This window comes from Homarus americanus, unplaced genomic scaffold (genome assembly GCF_018991925.1).
Source record: "Homarus americanus isolate GMGI-L3 unplaced genomic scaffold, GMGI_Hamer_2.0 scaffold51859, whole genome shotgun sequence".
Classification (NCBI taxonomy): domain Eukaryota; kingdom Metazoa; phylum Arthropoda; class Malacostraca; order Decapoda; family Nephropidae; genus Homarus; species Homarus americanus.
Window position 1 is genome coordinate 16,997,150 of NW_024711292.1, and position 18,478 is coordinate 17,015,627.

An 18,478-nucleotide genomic window follows, 5' to 3' on the forward strand; every position below is an offset into this window, starting at 1 on the left:
AGGACAACATAGATAACAGAAATAGAGGCGTAAAACGTTGTTCATTGTACAACAAACAATATTCTCACCAGTTTTCGTATTGTCATTTTCCATTATAATTCTACAAGTCACTCTGTCGTGTTTTATCGTCTACAGGGTGTGATGTTCTACGTACCTCACTGGCTGTGGAAGGGCAGGGAGGGCGGCCTCTTTAGGCAGGTTATCCAGGATCTCTCCATCCGCGACTACCTTGGCTCAGACCTTAAGACCTACTTCAGTCGCGAAAAAAAGTGAGCAAGACGTTGGCAACATGTTATTACTTGTATGGAATATTGCTTGTTTCAATCTTATCATTATGCAGTTTAGAGTTAGATAATCATATTAATCAGCATAAAAAAAGTTTTAATGTGTTTCGTTGACAAATATTAAAAACAAAAAATACTGATAGGTTTGAAGTATTGTCCAAGTACATCTACCACCACATGGACGCCCATAAGAAGTGGGCGTATTCGTTCTTCGTGTGTGAGTTCCTCAACCTAGGCGTCGCCGTGGCAACTCTTTTCTTTACTAACTGGTTCCTTGGCGGCGAGTTCCTAACGTACGGCGCTGATGTGAGTCATACATATGTCTGGTTTTATACAACCGTTCATGTTACCCATTGTTTACATATTAACTAACTCCCCCGGTGTTTTAAATTAGTTATGATGGCTAAGATTTTATTATGCAGTTATTAAAAAACTGTACTGGTATTAGTGATGTTCTGTACAGATAAGTTACATTGAACATTTTCTAAACAAAACACTTCAGATCATTTACCGGTCAACATTTTATTGTCTTACTCTGGTAACAAGAATTTCTGTTTCATGCCTTATCTTTCTGTAGGTCAACACATATCGCTTATCTGATTTACACCTGAATCTATATCTATGCCCAGGTACAGTACATCACACTATATCCTATGATTGTGACCAGGTACAGTACATCCCACTATAACTTATGATTGTGACCAGATACTTCCTACTATAACCTATGATTGTGACCAGGTACATCCCACTATAACCAATGATTGTGACCAGATACTTCCCACAATAATTTATGATTGTGACCAGGTACATCACACTATGACCTATGATTGTGACCAGGTACATCCCACTATAACCTATGATTGTGGCCAGATACTTCCCACTATAACCTATGATTGTGACCAGATACTTCCTACTATAATTAATGATTGTGACCAGGTACATCACACTATAAACATTGATTGTGACCAGGTACACCCCACTATAACCTATGATTGTGGCCAGATACTTCTCACTATAATTTATAATTGTGACCAGGTACATCACACTATAACCTATGATTGTGACGAGGTAAATCACACTATTACCTATGATTGTGGCCAGATACTTCTCACTATAACCTATGATTGTGACCAGGTTTATCACACTATAACCTATGATTGTGACCAGATACTTCTCACTATAACCTATGATTGTGACCAGGTACATCACACTATAACCTATGATTGTGGCCAGATACTTCTCACTATAACCTATGATTGTGACCAGGTACATCACACTATAACCTATGATTGTGGTCAGATACTTCTCACTATAACCTATGATTGTGACCAGGTACATCACACTATAATCTATGATTGTGACCAGGTACGTCACACTATAACCTATGAATGTGACCAGGCACATCCCACTATAACCAATGATTGTGACCAGGTACACCCCACAATAACCGATGATTGTGACCAGGTACATCACACTATAACCTATGATTGTGACCGGGTACATTACACTCTATTCCCTATGATTGTAGCTAGGTACACTCGGAAACCACAATTTCTAGCCCACTCACGTTGGGCAATGAGTTGAGGACCGGGTCCTTTCTGAACGGCGGGCCAAACTAACTTTCACGGAGCAACACGCGCACGAACACACAAGTTATGAACCCTTCGAGGCTTCGCTATCAGTCTGTCATGTTATATTCATCTTGATATGTATAATGGTAAGCAGTCATAGAATGTATGCTTAGATGATAATATGTATTAGTATATTGCATTTTATACCCTTCAAAATATCGTCATTAACATTGGACAGGAAGGAAAAGTCTCACACACACTATAGTTAAGAAATTAAGATCCGAAGCACCGCCATATACAGTAGGTGAGCGAATCACACAGCGATGCCCGACCTGAAGTCGTGTGTAGGGAAACTTCTGGGAAGGCCTGCCGTTAGTGTGGACACAGTTGGTCAAAGGGTAAGTCGTATGGTTTCTTCGCTGTATTGCTTGACAAGAGCTAAATATACCGTATATAATCTAATCTATATATTTTAGATATACAAAGGTGGATATAATTCGACAAAAGTGTTTTATATAACCTCATATTTGTTCTTTACTACACTCCACATATACAGTAAGTGTTGCAGGACATGTAGCCGCACACCAAAATCGCTTTCCTACTTATTTCACACATGTTTTAAATGTTATGGACAATTGTAATGTTTACAATAGATACATGTTTATACATAATTTGATAAAATATTTTTGTGGTTTCATTTAACCAACAGTCATGCCTACAAAACAATCTTGATGCTCTTTGTGCATGTGTGTGTGTGTGTGTGAAATGACGAGTAATTGATCCACATTTACATATAGTTTGGGTAAATAAATGGGTGAAAAGCAATCACACAGGCATTTGGATATAGATACACGGAAGAAGGGAAATGAGGGTAAAGGTTGGGTGTGGTGGAAATATTGTGTTCCGGCACTCTGCTCAAAACGACGTACGGGAGAGCTATCTCGGACGATAAATGGATAAATATTTTTATGAAGCATCTTAAATACTAAGGATGAAGCATTATGTTACACACACACACACACACACACACACACACACACACACATGGCATTACAGAGTAAGTTACCTCTCTTGTCTCACTTGTGCGTTGGCTGGTTTGGAGTTGCTTCGTTCGAATCTTACTTTCGAAATTACAATCTATGAGAGGTTTCCTTCATTTCCAGGACTTACAAAGATATTTGAAGGGTATAAAATGCAATATACCAATACATATTGTCATCTATGTATCCATACTATGACTGCTTACCATTATACATAGCAAGATGAGTATAACATGACAGACTGATAACGAAGCCTCGAAGGGTTCATAACTTGTGTGTTCGTCGCGTGCTGCTCCGTGATAGTTTGCATGGCCTACAGGTCAAAAAGGACCCGGTCCTCTACTCCAGCCCGACCTGGGTGGGCTAGAAATTGTGGTTTCCGACTGTGGCCAGGCATCACATTATAACCTATGATTGTAGACAGGTGCATCCCACTATAACCTATGATTGTGACCAGGTACATCACACTATAACCTATGATTGTGACCAGGTACATCACACCATAACCTATGATTGTGACGAGGTACATCACACCATAACCTATGATTGTGACCAGGTAATGGAAGTGATCGGGTTGGACCCTGAGAACCGTACAGACCCGATGTCGTACGTGTTCCCCAGGATGGCCAAGTGCACCTTCAAGAGCTTTGGTTCTTCAGGGACCATCCAAGTGCGAGATGTCATGTGCCTCATCGCCACCAACATCATCAACGAGAAGGTCGGTCACAACTCTTTTACTTACTGTTTCAGCCATTACTACTGCTACTACTACCACTACTATTACTATTCCTACCATTACTTTTATAACCACGAATATCACTATTACAACTTACACCACCATATACTCTCTTCCATTTTCTTTGCAAAATATTGGTAGAGTCATACCTGGTAATATATTGATTGTGTGCATTTCTCTCCCCGAATAGATCTACGTCTTCCTCTGGGTGTGGTTGGTAATGTTGACGACCCTTACCTCGGCATTTTTAATCTACCGCCTCCTCACTATTCTGTTCCCCTTCTTCAGACATTTCCTCCTGAAGGTGGGTTTAGTATTGGTTCCACTGTGTCTCATAGCTGCTTTTGCATGTTGCAATTCGAAACATAAATGTTGTTTTCGATTAATATTTTACTTCATTGCATGTAGGAATCAGTTAAGATGCACTGATTACTGATTAGTTATTTTAATAAAATCCAATCTAATATTATCTAACGTAACCAACTATAACCAAAATGAACTTTGCCTAATATTACCCCTCCTAACTTAATATAACTAAAGCATAACTAACAAAAGCATCTAAACCTTACATATGTCCAGCCTAACGCTCATCTAGTACTCGTAAATTGTAACAAAGCCTAATGAAACCTTACCTAACATTGCTTATACCATTTAATTGAACTAATGTCGCTCATTTCCATGGTTTTACGTTAGCTATGAACACTGGTGACGTGAACACTTTCATTCTTAAGTAACAAAATTGTGGCGTGTATTGATTTGTTCTCTGGTGTGTTGCAGACTCGTGTAAATCATGAGATGAGTCGCGACGTCACCGTGGTGATGAAAATGTCTTCTCTCAGCGACTGGTTCCTTGTGTACAGCCTCGGTAAGAACATGGAGCAGACTGTGTTTAGCGAGTTTATCCACTACTTTGCCGGCGAACTATCGACTTCCACTGACACTCTGTCCATGGACGAAAAAGAAAAGATGAAACTGTGAGGAGTTGGAGCTACCGGAGAACGGTGAACACTGAAGCTGAGGTTATGGGGAGGAGGGAAGCTGAAATTGTATTGTGTTTAATATGAAATGAAATGTGAATCATTGAAATAACTAGTTGTGGGTGAGAAAAATAACAGTATAAATAGACGATCTGAAATAGCGCAGCGACAGAAAAAAAATAGACAAACAGACACTGAAACAGAATGATGTGAGAGAAAGAAATTACGTGTGAAAAAGGAGGTCTTTTTAGACTGAGGAATAGTGTACGTGTAGGGTGAAAGAGAAAGATTTATTCAGAGAGAGGTAACTCGGTGTTATAAGCCTTGGAAGAGACTAATGGCAAGTTCTGGACATCATAGAGACGTTCAATTTTGTGAAATATCGCTTCTTCAGTCGCTAGGCTTAAGAACAGAAAGACAATTTTGGGGAAGATGAATGATGCAATAGAATTAACTGAACTAACCAGAATATAATAATAGATACATGGTAATTGACATAAGTATGTAGTTAAGAGCAATGGGTCATTACCAGCTAGACGTATTGGAAACAATGTTGTCGACACAAGAGGTAGCACCACTAATGTACTGTACACAATCACTGGTTATGTTTACAAAATTATTGTATAAAATATGTATTATGAGAATAGGTTAGGTTAATTTAGGTTAGGCTAGCTTAGCTCAATTTATTTTAGCTTAGGTTAAAAAGTTTGTTTTGATTTATTGGAGACGTTATATTAGTGCATGATAAGACACGTAAGTGCAGTATTTTACAAAGTATAAAAATAATGATGAGTCCATTACGTACCACGGGTGGTAGATGACAATGTCCCAGGATGGCATACGATAGTGCCACAGGTAGTAGTTAACAGTTCAACACGCGGTAGTTAACATTTCAACAAGCGGTAGTTAACAGTTCAATAAGCGGTAGTTAATGGTACCACAGGTAGTACTTAATAGTTCCACAAGTGGTAGTTAACAGTTCCACAAGGGTTAGTTAATAGTGCCTCAGGTAGTAGTTAACAGTACCAAAAGTGGTAGTTAATAATGCCTCCGGCGGTAGTTAACAGTTCCACAAGTGGTAGTTAACAGTTCCACAAGTGTTAGTTAATAGTGCCACAGGTAGTAGTTAACTGTTCAACAAGCGGTAGTTAACATTTACACAAGCGGTAGTTAACAGTTCAACAAGTGGTAGTTAACAGTTCCACAAGTGTTAGTTAAAAGTGCCACAGGTAGTAGTTAACAGTTCAACAAGCGGTGGTTAACAGTTCAACAAGCGGTAGTTAACAGTTTAATAAGCGGTAGTTACTGGTACCACAGGTAGTAGTTAATAGTTCCACAAGTGGTAGTTAATAGAACCACAGGTAGTAGTAGTTAACAGTTCCACAAGTGGTAGTTAATACTGCCACAGGTAGTAGTTAACAGTTCCACAAGTGGTAGTTGACAATGATACAGGTGGTAGTTGACAGTGACACGGGTGGCAGTTGACAGTGACGCAGGTGGTAGTTGACAGTGACACGGGTGGTAGTTGACAGTGACACGGGTGGTAGTTGACAGTGACACGGGTGGTAGTTGACAGTGACGCAGGTGGTAGTTGACAGTGACACGGGTGGTAGTTGACAGTGACACGGGTGGTAGTTGACACGGGTGGTAGCACGACAGGTGGTAGTTGACAGACACAGGTGGTAGTTGACAGTGACACGGGTGGTAGTTGACAATGACACAGGTGGTAGCTGACAGTGACACAGGTGGTAGTTAACAGTGACACAGGTAGTTGACAGACAGGTGGTAGTTAATAGTGCCACAAGTGGTAGTTGACAGTGACACAGGTGGTAGTTGACAGTGACGCAGGTGGTAGTTGACAGTGACACGGGTGGTAGTTGACAGTGACACGGGTGGTAGTTGACAGTGACACGGGTGGTAGTTGACAGTGACACAGGTGGTAGTTGACAGTGACACAGGTGGTAGTTGACAGTGACACGGGTGGTAGTTGACAGTGACACAGGTTGTAGCTGACAGTAAAACAGGTGGTAGTTGACAATGACACAGGTAGTGTTTGACAGTTACACAGGTAGTAGTTGACAGTGACACTGGTGGTAGTTGACAGTGACACAGGAGTGACACAATTAATAATTGACAGTGACGCAGGTGGTAGTTGACGGTAACACAGGTGGTAGTTGACAGTGACCAAGGTGGTAATTGACAGTGACACAGGTGGTAGTTGACGGTGACAAATGTGGTAGTTGACAGTGACACAGGTAGTAGTTGGCAGTGACACAGGTAGTAGTTGGCAGTGACACAGGTGGTAGTTGACGGTGACAAATGGGAGTTACTAAGGTGTCTTAATCCGCTGTGTACGGGTTCCTCTCTGTACTGAATAAAATCTTCTGACATTGGCCAAATACAATATTATAAATGATGTCCCCGTAGGTAAGGGGGTTAGTGGATATAGTCTTGTCATCCCTTGGGTGGTTAAAACATCTCTTTCGAGTATTAATTCATAAAACACTGAAGGTGTACCTTAAGTCTTGTAAGATATATCTGTGTTCATGAGCTATGAATAGTTAACAAAATAATATTAGTTTATTAATATACTTTATTGAAATTTTTCGTTTAATAAAAACTACCCCAAACTGCCCTAAAGGTATCCTTTACGTAGAATATTTTCCTTACTCTCAGACTTTCCAAACACGACAAAAAGTTGATGAAACTTTGTAAACTACGGCAGAGTAATGCTTTCATAATGACTAGTGATGATAGAGCAAGAGATTCTTACTTCAGTTCATAACACAATAGTTACTAAAAAAAAATAAGCCTAAGCGTCACCGACACAAGCTGCCACTCCTTCAAGACTAGCAGATGTAACAACAATAGTATCCTTACTAACACTCATCAGTGCTTGTACAGGTGAAAACCCAACAATTAAAAGGTGTGGTCAATCCAGTTCTACCCTTCTCTTCCCTTTTGCTTATCACCGCGCGCTCTGAGGAAGGGACTTGGCGGGATCAGATCCATTTAACACCCTCCGACTTCTCGTTACCCGGGCGGCTATAACAAGTGTCCACCAGGAAGAGCTCTCGTTGTCCACACTAAATCTAGTTGATTTTCTCAGTGTTAAGCGGCCCATACACGAACATTAAAACTTGCATATTATATTGACAGCAATAATTAGTCAAAATCCGTCTGCCACTAACGGTGTAATAATATTGTTCAATGGTCATTTGCGGTCTCCGGGTATGGTCGTTGACGCATGAGGTTCTGGATCACCAACCATGAATACTGACAGTGCCGCTTGTATAGCTCTTGTTCTCGCAGTTTCGCTAGGCAAGGATAGAAGACAAGGCACAAACGGAGATGTTTGGAAAAACAAAGGCTGAGGTAAAGGAATCATTACACTCATGAGAATCTTTATTTGAACTGCGATGCAATGAGCCAGCCGACTACAAGAATTTCCTGCGAATGGATGGAGAATGTTTCGACAAGTTATTGCAGATGGTTACACCACTCAATGAAAAACAAAATACAGCAATGCGAGAAGCTATTCCTCCAAGTCAGAGGCTATCATTAACTCTGCGGTACCTGGCCACTGGGAACACATATGAGGACCTGAAATTCCTAAGTGCTATATCACCAAATTGTACTGTATTAGAAACCTGTGAGCTAAAATACAGTGTCTCAAAGATTATATATGGGGATGGATACAAATATTGCATAAATAAAAAAAATATATATTTTGAGGATGCATACATTATGGAAATGTATAGGTGTTGCACGCAACACCACATTAATAATTTCCTAAGATCAATGACCAAGTAAATTAGTATAACAATGGGCATTGATAATAATGACATCTTCCACAGAGCGGGGAGTTCACGATATAGCTGTATACATTCCAGGATGAACCTCTTGTCGGACCCGGCATGTTTACCGGTTGGCCCCCGACACCGACTAACGAAATAATGCTCAATATAATCGTTATTGCCATCAGCCACTCAATATTATTGAGATCCCTTCAATAAAAATAAAATCTTTTTGATTTCTTTAATATATTGCGCAAATCTCCAATATCACCCACACACGATCAATAATATTGTCAATATCAAATATTGAATCAATAATATCGAACGTGAGTGGGCCGCTTTATGCTGAACCTACATGAACAACTTCATGGAATAAAAAGAGGTTGTTGAACGAAAGGTGCGGTTGCCTACCACTCTGTAGCCTTTCCGAACATGTAGCTAACAATATATTTATTTTTTCAGTAATATTTGTGCTCGAGATTTGTGCTAAGCGATATGATAGATGTAAAATCTGGAAAGATTTAACTATGATTCCGAAGGAGCCACATGTTCGGAAAGACCACCGGGGGGTGGAGCACTAGAACCTGTGAACAACTGTACATCCCTTCTTGCCTCGGATAAAATCATGTCTTGGGCAATACTTCAATCACATACTATATAATACACCTATCTTTCCCAATACATCAGTCATATACAATACATCCGACCTCAACAATACATGGTTGTCCCTCATGTAACGAGGATGGTTGCCACCAAGGCGTGAATTTGTTTAAGGTGTAGAAGCTGTCATCGACACAACATCCGCACCCTGAGTTAACGAGCTGCATGACCCAGTGTCAAGGAATAGTCCGAGAATACCGGACAGTTCGCCAACTGCACTGGCTAACCATTACCCCGGAATACGATCTGCAAATCGATTAACATTGGTCCCCAATTACTACTGGGTAGACAGAGGCAATGGCGTAAAGAAACTTGCCCATAGTTTCACCCTGCCCGGGGATCGAACCCGGGTCTACTCGCTTGAGAAGCGAGCATGCTGACCATTACACCACAGGTCGCCATTATATCATATAAAATACATGTCAACAACATACCTCTGTCAGTCACAATAAATCTGTCGTATAAACTACATCTGTCATCAACAATACATCTGCCATTCACAATTCAACTTTGGTACAGCGGAAGCGCGCTAAACTCTCACCAATATGTCAAGGGTTTGAGCCTCGGCCCGGACACACGTGAGAACGGTGTTAACCAGTATGACCCTTAGAAACACCACAGGTTTCCCGGTTCCCGGTTTCCTCCTGTACTAACACTGGATAAACCGCCCAAACGGCTAGTAAGTTGATAAGTGGCGAATATAAGAAAAATAAAGATATGCATCACACGTCAACAATAAATCACGCAAATACAATTATCACACCTTTCGGTTATATGTAACTTCCCATCATTATATAGTGTGCTAGGCACCACCTTCTATACCTGAGGCAGCCACTCACCCACCCATGCCAATGTCGTGAACTAAGTGTCCGAGAAGGTAGTCTAAATATTAGTAAATAGTATCTTCGTGTAGTTTAAATTAATAGTCAATGTTACAATGTATTTCCCTTATTATCTAGGTTGCTAACGTGTCTAGAGTCGACCGTGGTTTATATTGCATCTGAAATGATTAAAGGCCGTGTCGTGTTACCCTAGATTCCTAAATTCCTAAATTCCTTACATTGTATCTTAACCAAATGTCTTCATAATTCGTCTTGTTATCTAGGTTTCTAATTTGTCTCACGTCTAATCTGGCCTATCTTATCTTGCATTATAACCAGGTGACTAGTGTTCACTCACGGAGTCCTAGTCCCTACTCTTCTGATATCCCATGTCTATTCTATCTGGGGTTAATAATTATTACAAATGTCATTCCTTTTACTACACTGTTCATTAATTTTGTATATATCTGATTTAAATTTTCGTTACATTAAACTTTTGTTTGTACGTGAGATTCCCTTCTCCTCACCCATTCAGTAATGAGGCTACTTAGTGAGATTTTCAGTGTCGGACTTTCCCACCGACTAACTGGTTCACTTGTGTATTCTTAACTTTTCCTTATCAATTCAGACTAGGGAAAAACCTCTGAGTTATTTACCTGAGAAGGAGGCCATGTTGAGGGAAGGAAGCCAGTGGCCTGTGTAGGATTCCTTCATTGTTCCAGACAGTTTTATCAAAGGCTATTTTGAAGCCCAGTACTGTTCTCGATTCCACAGCTTGAGCTGATAGACTCTTTCATATATCTATCACCCTCTGTCTGAAGAAGTATTTCCCTACGTTCGCTCTGCATGATAACTGGTAAACTTGAAGTTACGTCCTCTCGTGTTGGTGATGCTTGGAAAAAAATGGCCTGGGAGCAAGTTTTCCATCCGTTTCAAGAATTTGAATGTTTCTTTGGTGTCTGTCCTATTGTGTTTTGTCTTAAGAGTTATTAGTCCTAAGGTTCTCAGTCTACTTGGATACTCGAGTTGATACTGTTCCCATCTCTGTTTTATAATTCCTAAATCTCGTTTTTATTTTGTTTTGTTTTTTCTCTTCCGCTCCCACTTGTTGCTCTGCCTTTAGTGACGCATTTATCAAAACGCCTAGATATTTTTAAGTGTCAACAGTAATTATGAAAGTATCATTAATATAATATTTGTGATTAGGGCTGTTGTATCCGACATGCAGTCTTACATTTCATGTCAAAGTACATTTACCAGTCTCGAGACTATTTGAACAGCTCATGCAAATCTTTCTGCATTGTTGCAACATCATTTTGACTTATTATCTTCTAAAATATCTTAGTGTCGTCTGCAAACGTGACAAAGTGGCTCGATACATTATAATCTATGTCGTTTATGTTGATCACAAACAAGGTGAGTTTCAATGACAGAACCTTGTGGTACTCCACTGAGAATCGTTTTCCTTTCTAAAAGTACTCCGGTTATTGCTAACCTTTTTGCCAGACTTCGACCTAGTTGTAAATCCACTTCAAAATCTTGGCTATGATGCCATGTGCCTGGATCTTGAGGCTATACTGTACAATATATCGCACATAAAAAATACGTCACACATATACTGTTAATAATAAACTATTCATCGTTATTTAAGATCATGACAAGTTTCCAAATATTATTATATTTGCTTAAATAATGAAGAAATTATATCAATGAATTGGCACGAAGCTACATCTAGAGCTGCCACGAGATTCTCACATCAAATTTCAAGAATATGTTTTCCACATTTAATCTTGAGTGTTTCATGAAGGAATTAATTGTCTTTACAATGTGAGCATTACATAATATGATTTGACGTAAGTTAGAGATGGATTTTTTTTTTGGCGTTGCATTACGAAGAGAGCAGACACTGTAAAAGACTCAACCGACACAATAATGGCATGTGGTATCCCTGCACCAGCGCCGCACGGATGTGTGGAGAAGGAAAAACACTGAAGTGGTCATTTTGGTGTTCTGCTAACTGCATTTGATAGTATTATTATTAATAACTCAGTGAATGGGAGAGGCAGACAGGCAAACAGACAGACAGAGTCAGTCAAAGTCAGAGTATACTTATATAGAGTTGATGAGGACTCAAAAAAGGGTTGAATAGCTCTCATTTATTGTGTGGGTTTTTAGTTCCTCACTTTTTTATTTCCTTTTGAATCATATTGCAACTGGCTTTATTGTCATTGTATAATTTAAATTTAAGGTTTATAATATAATTCTTTCTTTCGAGGATTGAAATATAAACAGGTGTATTATTTACGGGATATTGTTTAATAACGGGTCCATTCACCCTCTTTATCAATTACAGTTTGTAGCCTAGACTGCATACAATATACGTTGTTTGTAACAAGCTCAGGTTTGTTTCTAAGAATCTCCCACTGTCTTGTCATGTGGTCGAACAGTTGGTTCGGTGTTCTCTCGAACTAGGGGCTCCCAAGAGTTGACGATACTTGCCCAGATATTTTCAATGGGAATCATGTCGCATCCCTTGCTCGGCATTTCCAAGAGCCTGAGGTGTTGCTGCCCGTCAAACCACTGACTCACTGCTCTGGCCGTGTGGATGGGGCATCTATCGTAAATAAAAGTAATTGGCCCAGCAGGGAATGAGAAATCGCGTTCCTGAATTGAAGGAAGGAACTGATTCCACAGAATGTCTAGTTATTCATTTGCCGTAAACTTCCCCTTAATTTGGAAAACATCTTCCATACCGTGCAGGGATATGTAGCCCCACACATTCAGCGTCACATGCCCACTTCAAGCTAACTCGTATAGGTGGGTCCTGTGGTATCTGCAGGAACGGAAAATGCGATATAAATATAAATATATTGTCCTAATTAAGCTATTACATCTTATATTAAGAGTGTAGTATAATACTTGAAAATAAAAATAAATTTTAATGTTATGCAATAATTTTAAAGACTTTTATTTGAAAATGTATAATGAGCTGCTCGATGTTTTACGGCTACATCGACAAATACGGTCTAAATCTTATTTTAATCATTATGGACTTGTTATTATGTTAAGTTTACTTACTTCGAGCGATTTGGCCGCCACAAATGAATTTTACCGTGGATAGTACTGGCAAAAGTCTTCTTATTCGTGAAGACTACTCGCGACCAAAACTCCAGGGCAAACTGGAGGCGACCAGTGCAGTGTTGTTCAGTTAGCTGTTCCTTTATGGCAGGGACTCTGTTGTATGTCCGCCTCATACAAACATGACCGACAGTCTGTGCACAGACGTCTAAGTGTAACGCCTCTCTGAGGGCGACAGCGTTGGAGAACGGGTTGTTTTGGATTGCTGCTATTATGGGCGGCATGGTCTTCTTTCTGAAAGTACACACAATATTATTTTTGGATCTCCTGTGTCATAACCTGGCATGCCATCAATGTTATGGCATACACGCATAACCTTTAACAAAAAATCATAAAATTTACATAATAATAATTGCATTATCATATCAATTATATAAAAATAAATATCTTATATGTTGTTTATATCCCGGTTCTATCTGAAATTTTCATACATACCCAAATCAGTTAAAATATCCGTTTCGGCATATCTCCTGATCCACCTCTACACAGTTGAAGTCGAAACAGCAAGTCGGTCTGCGATGGCAAGCACCGTAAGGCCTTCTTTCCCGGAGGGCGATTATTTGGCCGCGAGTAGTTAAGCGCTGCTGCGTACCGGAAATTCTTTCGAGGATAGTGTCAGTAGGTCGAAATGAAAAATCTCGGTGAGGGGATCTACGTTGTAACTCTTGATAGGATGCCAAGGCTAATACATTTGCACATGCACCTGTATCAATATGCAGAGCCAACTTAACTGACCCAACTGTCTCCGGAACGGACAACAAATCCTCTTTGTTGAGCCCCGCTATTAACGAGGTTATAACAGAAGTGCTGTTATGAGTTGGTACTGATGTACAGTCACAATCCAAAGTTTTGACACCCCCCACACAGCACACGAGCATGGAAGGAAATTTTTACGAATTTTAACATGACATGCAACTGCAAAACAAAATTTAATTCAAAACATTGTTGCACACGTAACAATAGCAAGTTAGGAGTGAGGCATGAGAAACTCTGGCTGTTCTCGACCCAGTTATGAAATATGAATATTGATAAGCATCATGTGTTGATGGACTAAAAGTATCTTGAGACTACTACAGACAAAGAATAAGTCCCATCACAAAGATGCACCTTAACAGTCAATAATCATAGTAGTATCATTCAGGTGAAAAATATAAAAATAATCATATGCATAACTAGTTGTAATATTGGTGACCTCTGTGCCATAACTCTCATAATCCGAGACATTATGAAGTGAAATTTAAAAACTAAAAGCAGCAGTAGACAGAAAACAAGGCAGGGGACCAAGAAGTAGTCACTAATGGTGACACACGGCCAGGCATCTATGCTGAGGGTCGAGGTCTTCGGCAAAGTCGCTGCTTCGGACCAGACAAAAATTGTTTGGGTGATACCATGATTAATGTGAATTGCAACATTCCAAGCCAAAATACTCCAATGTAGTTATTGATACACAATTAAATATTGTAAACATGACTATATAATTTCCTAGTATGTGGGACACCATAATATTCCCAGGGTTATGGTAATATCTATACATGTACAGTATAGGCCTCACCTTGTCGATTGACCGCTCACTCCCCCTTGACGAAATTCGGCCGCCGGCCACCCTTTATATATGCTGCCCTGATGATTCATGTGTGGGCCGGTGGAAGTTGTTTGGACTTACTTCCTAGCCCCCATTAGTCCCTGTTCACCTAGCAGTAAAGTAGGTACCTGGTGTAAATCGAAATTTGCGAATTCGTATTCGGGGACAAGTTGTTGGAGCTTCCAATAACTTGATGACATAAACCATTGACTCTTCAGGCTCTATGCCCTTGACTCTTCAGACTTCTACGCCCTTAACTCATGAGACATAAAGGCAAGCATGAACTTAGCATGCTTCCCTGTTGGGCACTGTAAACGCTTGTGCGCTTCACCTTGCACAAGGATGTAGGGGGGTGCCCAATAAAAAAAAAAAAAAAAAAAAATCATGTGTAATACGAGGACTGGCATCTAGTGGGTCCAAGCCAGTGTTTTGTGACCGGGCAAAATTTTTCATGCTCTATTCTTAACATGTTATTGTTATGTGTGGCAACAATGTTATGCATGCATTTGTTGTGCAGGTTCATGCCATGTCAAAGTTCGTAATAAGTTACTTCCTGTGCTCGTGTGCTATGAGTCTCGGAGTGTTATGGTGGTGGAATGTGAACCTCGCCATCGTAGTGCCTCGTTACCACATTGCTGAACTAGTCTGCGTCGGATCACCTAGCCTTACCTCAACCCTGGCCTCGGCGAACACCCAGCCAGGGGTGTGATTGTACCTATCCTTCGTCGTTCTGGAACTGTCGCTGGTCTTTCCCCGACTTCTTGTAATAACGACGATGCGCTGCACACTGTAGTGTTACCTGGAGTGAGCCTGAGTTTGTTCCGAACTCTTTGGATAATCGCACAATCACCGATGATGTGGGAAGCAGACTGATGGTACTCACACCACATATCAGCTTTATTTACTGCTGCAGACTTAGTCTTTGCAGTCGCTGAATACGTCTTAGGTGGTCCATGTCTCTGCCGTAGGTTGGTGGTTGAAGGGGTCGCGTTATTAGTCTTGACGCCACCATGCTGGAGTTGGTAACAAAAGTCAACTGCATGACCTCTCTTTTTGCAATGGGAACATTCTAGAGTTTGCTTAGCCTTTGTACCTGAGTTCTTAGGAACTCGTTGTTGCATTGGGGCAACAGGAATAGCTGTCCTAGCTAGTGGTGTACGTGATGCCTTAGGTGTAATCTTATTTGCGTAATCCAGAATCAAATCAGTCGGTGCTTAATCATTATCACTCTTGTCAGACATCACCAGCAATGGCGAATATCCTCATCGGATCTTCTTCGCGAACCACACTTGTAATATGGTCAATGCATGTAAACATCCAATTTAAATGTCCTTGCTGTCTTCTGAACTCAAAAATACTAATTAGTGCCTTCTTAAACTTTCCATACCTTGGACCTGCAAGGCCACGAGCATCTAAATGCTCACTTGCAAAGCTACCGTGTTTGATATGAGAGCGGATAAAAGACTTTCTTTCTTCATCTCCCGTTACCATAACATTTTTCATAGTATCCTCACATGCTCTCAGAAAGGTAATCACACGGTAGTCATCTTCCGCCGTAAATTCCCGAACTTGGTCGCTCCGCGGTAACACCTGATTAACATTAGAAGGGTTAGCTGACATGTCGGTGTTAGTAGTAGTCATGCTGGACAACTTAAGTCTAACTGAAGAATCAGTTAATGGGGGTGGGAAAGAAAACTTTTCTGACACACTGTCTTTCTCTGTAGGAAAAGTGAGAACCTGCCTGTAGTTAGGTGTTGTATTGTACTTATTACCCGACCTTAGGGTTCTATGGTTTAAATTGTCAATGGATCGATCTATTAAATCTTCACTACTCTTGACAGAAGTGTCTAGCTGGAACTGCGCCTGTGTTTCCTGCGAATCTAAAGGTTATATATTTGCTCAATATTAATACTAGTCCCATCAACAATATCTGAATCGTTTTTATAATGCTCCGCCAATTTGGTAATATCTGAACTCGATATATTAAAAAGATCATCCATTAACACTACATGGAAAGTATAAAAAATTATATCATAAAATACGCTTGCCTGTGCATTTACAGTAAATTATATCAATTTTCTAGTAAAATGAATAAATTATCAATAAATGAGCAAGAGAAAATTAATACCGGATTGTGATTACAGGGTGAGCATAAAGTCTTTCCCTGATTACAAACATTTATTACACAAAACATATGCTAGGTACACTCGAACCAAAAAGTATCTGTGCAGGGTGAGATCGACGAGTTCCGAAACGATAGGTATACACTGTGATATGTCGGGAAGGTTGGTAAGTGTATCCTCATAACCACCCCCCCCCCCTCCACTAGGTGTTGCCATATGGCTGACAATCAGGGCTGCCAACATACGGCTGGAACAACTTGCCTTTCCCAATACCTATCGTCACTGGTCTCAAATTGTTCACACTACAGTATGCACCGATACAGTTTTTTCAGTTTAAAATATGCATGAAAAAAAATATATGAATTCGTCTACACAATGCTACAACATTCATGTTTCTATCTAGAATGGTCTTCGAGATATGATTTTTCATAATCAGGGAAAGACTTTATGCTCACCCTGTATAATCGGTAAGTAAAACACTTATAAAAGGAAAATAACCTACACGACGGCTAACGTGTGAAGATATGCTGTAGAGTATATCAATGTGTGTATAAATCTACTGTATGCCTATGAAATATCTGTAAATGTAGTCTTGACTTGATGAAGGTGAACTGTTGCCTCAAGTCCCGTAGCTGTCAGATGGTGTAGTCGATCGTAGGAGTCACAGCTGATGTCAAGGTCAGGGTCACTGGGTCAGTGTCCCTGTGTTGATAGTAGATCAAATGGCGTCCACAAAACAAAAATGGCATCTCCTTTGCCTTGCAACTGATTGAAGCTTCAAAATGGCTACGGGTCAGTCCACTCAGTTTTCAAGATGATGATTAAGCACTGTTGATTCGCTGGGTTCACTGGGAACGTCCGCCACGGATTAGAGTCAAGATGCTTCTGTGTGATTTGGGTTGTTTGTTGTCGGGTTGTTTATCAGCCCATGTTCGAGCTCCTCTCTGAAACCATGTGCTACCACTGGATCCTCCAGACGCTTAGTGTTAACACCTCTTCTGGAGGCTTGCTGCCTTCGCTGTTTTGGGGCCACGTGAAGTGATACCTTCGCTTTGACAAGCCGATGTTCAGTGTTGCAGTGGTTTGAGTCACGCATGGCTTTGGTAGTTAGAACATCTCGGTGATCTCTCTCTCTCTCTCTCTCTTACAATGATGTAGTAAATGAGATGCCAGTTGCCACGACCCCTTGAACTTGTCGGCTTGCATAAACAAGGTATTGGTGATAGTGAGGTTGTGTGCAGCACACTTGCTGAGGAGGAGTAGACCGTTGGGATTACACTTGCCAAGTCCATTTCTCCTCATGGTTCCCTGCCAAATGTTAGCATCACAGCCAACTCTGGCATTGAAGTCACCAAGGAGCACAACCTTATCTTCTCTGGGGATAGAGGTTAGCACTCTGTCGAAGTCGGCATAAAAGGCCTCCTTGATGCCATCCTCTGCATCTAGTGTTGGGGCGTAGGTACTGATGAAGAAGGCATGACGTGAGTGATTCCGTGGGACTCGGAGCATTATGAGGCGCTTGTTGATCCCAATAGGCATTTCAGTTAGCTTGTGTAGGATGCGTTGGAGGATGGCAATGCCAACTCTATAAAAGCTGTGTCTCTCAGCAGCAGGTTTACCCTTCTAGAAGAAAGTATAGCCAGGCCCCCATTCTGTAAGTTGACCATCGTCTGCGACCCGTTTCTCACTAATGGCTGCTGTGTCGATGATATACCTAGCCAGTTCCTTTACCACAAGGGCGGTTCTTCT

General features: G+C 40.6%; 1 protein-coding gene and 1 non-coding gene across 6 annotated transcripts in view; one reads left to right on the top strand and one right to left on the bottom strand.

Annotated features, from left to right (window-relative positions):
- Positions 1–7,242, top strand: part of LOC121853430 (innexin inx2-like) — a 42,458-nt gene extending 35,216 nt beyond the window's left edge. Inside the window, exons 3-9 of one of the 5 annotated variants that reach the window (XM_042347596.1) lie at positions 136–269; positions 428–590; positions 3,452–3,613; positions 3,822–3,935; positions 4,409–6,236; positions 6,288–6,375; positions 6,435–7,242. In XM_042347596.1, the coding sequence (XP_042203530.1) occupies positions 136–269; positions 428–590; positions 3,452–3,613; positions 3,822–3,935; positions 4,409–4,609 (774 nt within the window). In that variant the 3' untranslated portion in view covers positions 4,610–6,236; positions 6,288–6,375; positions 6,435–7,242. The remainder of the gene's footprint in view (positions 1–135; positions 270–427; positions 591–3,451; positions 3,614–3,821; positions 3,936–4,408; positions 6,237–6,287; positions 6,376–6,434) is intronic. The other 4 variants (XM_042347756.1, XM_042347829.1, XM_042347669.1 and 1 more) reach the window with 4 other exon arrangements.
- Positions 7,243–9,389: 2,147 nt separating this feature from the next.
- On the bottom strand, positions 9,390–9,463 carry Trnae-cuc. Its single transcript has one exon. It is a non-coding gene; the product is annotated as a tRNA-Glu (tRNA).
- Between the last annotated feature and the right edge of the window lie 9,015 nt (positions 9,464–18,478).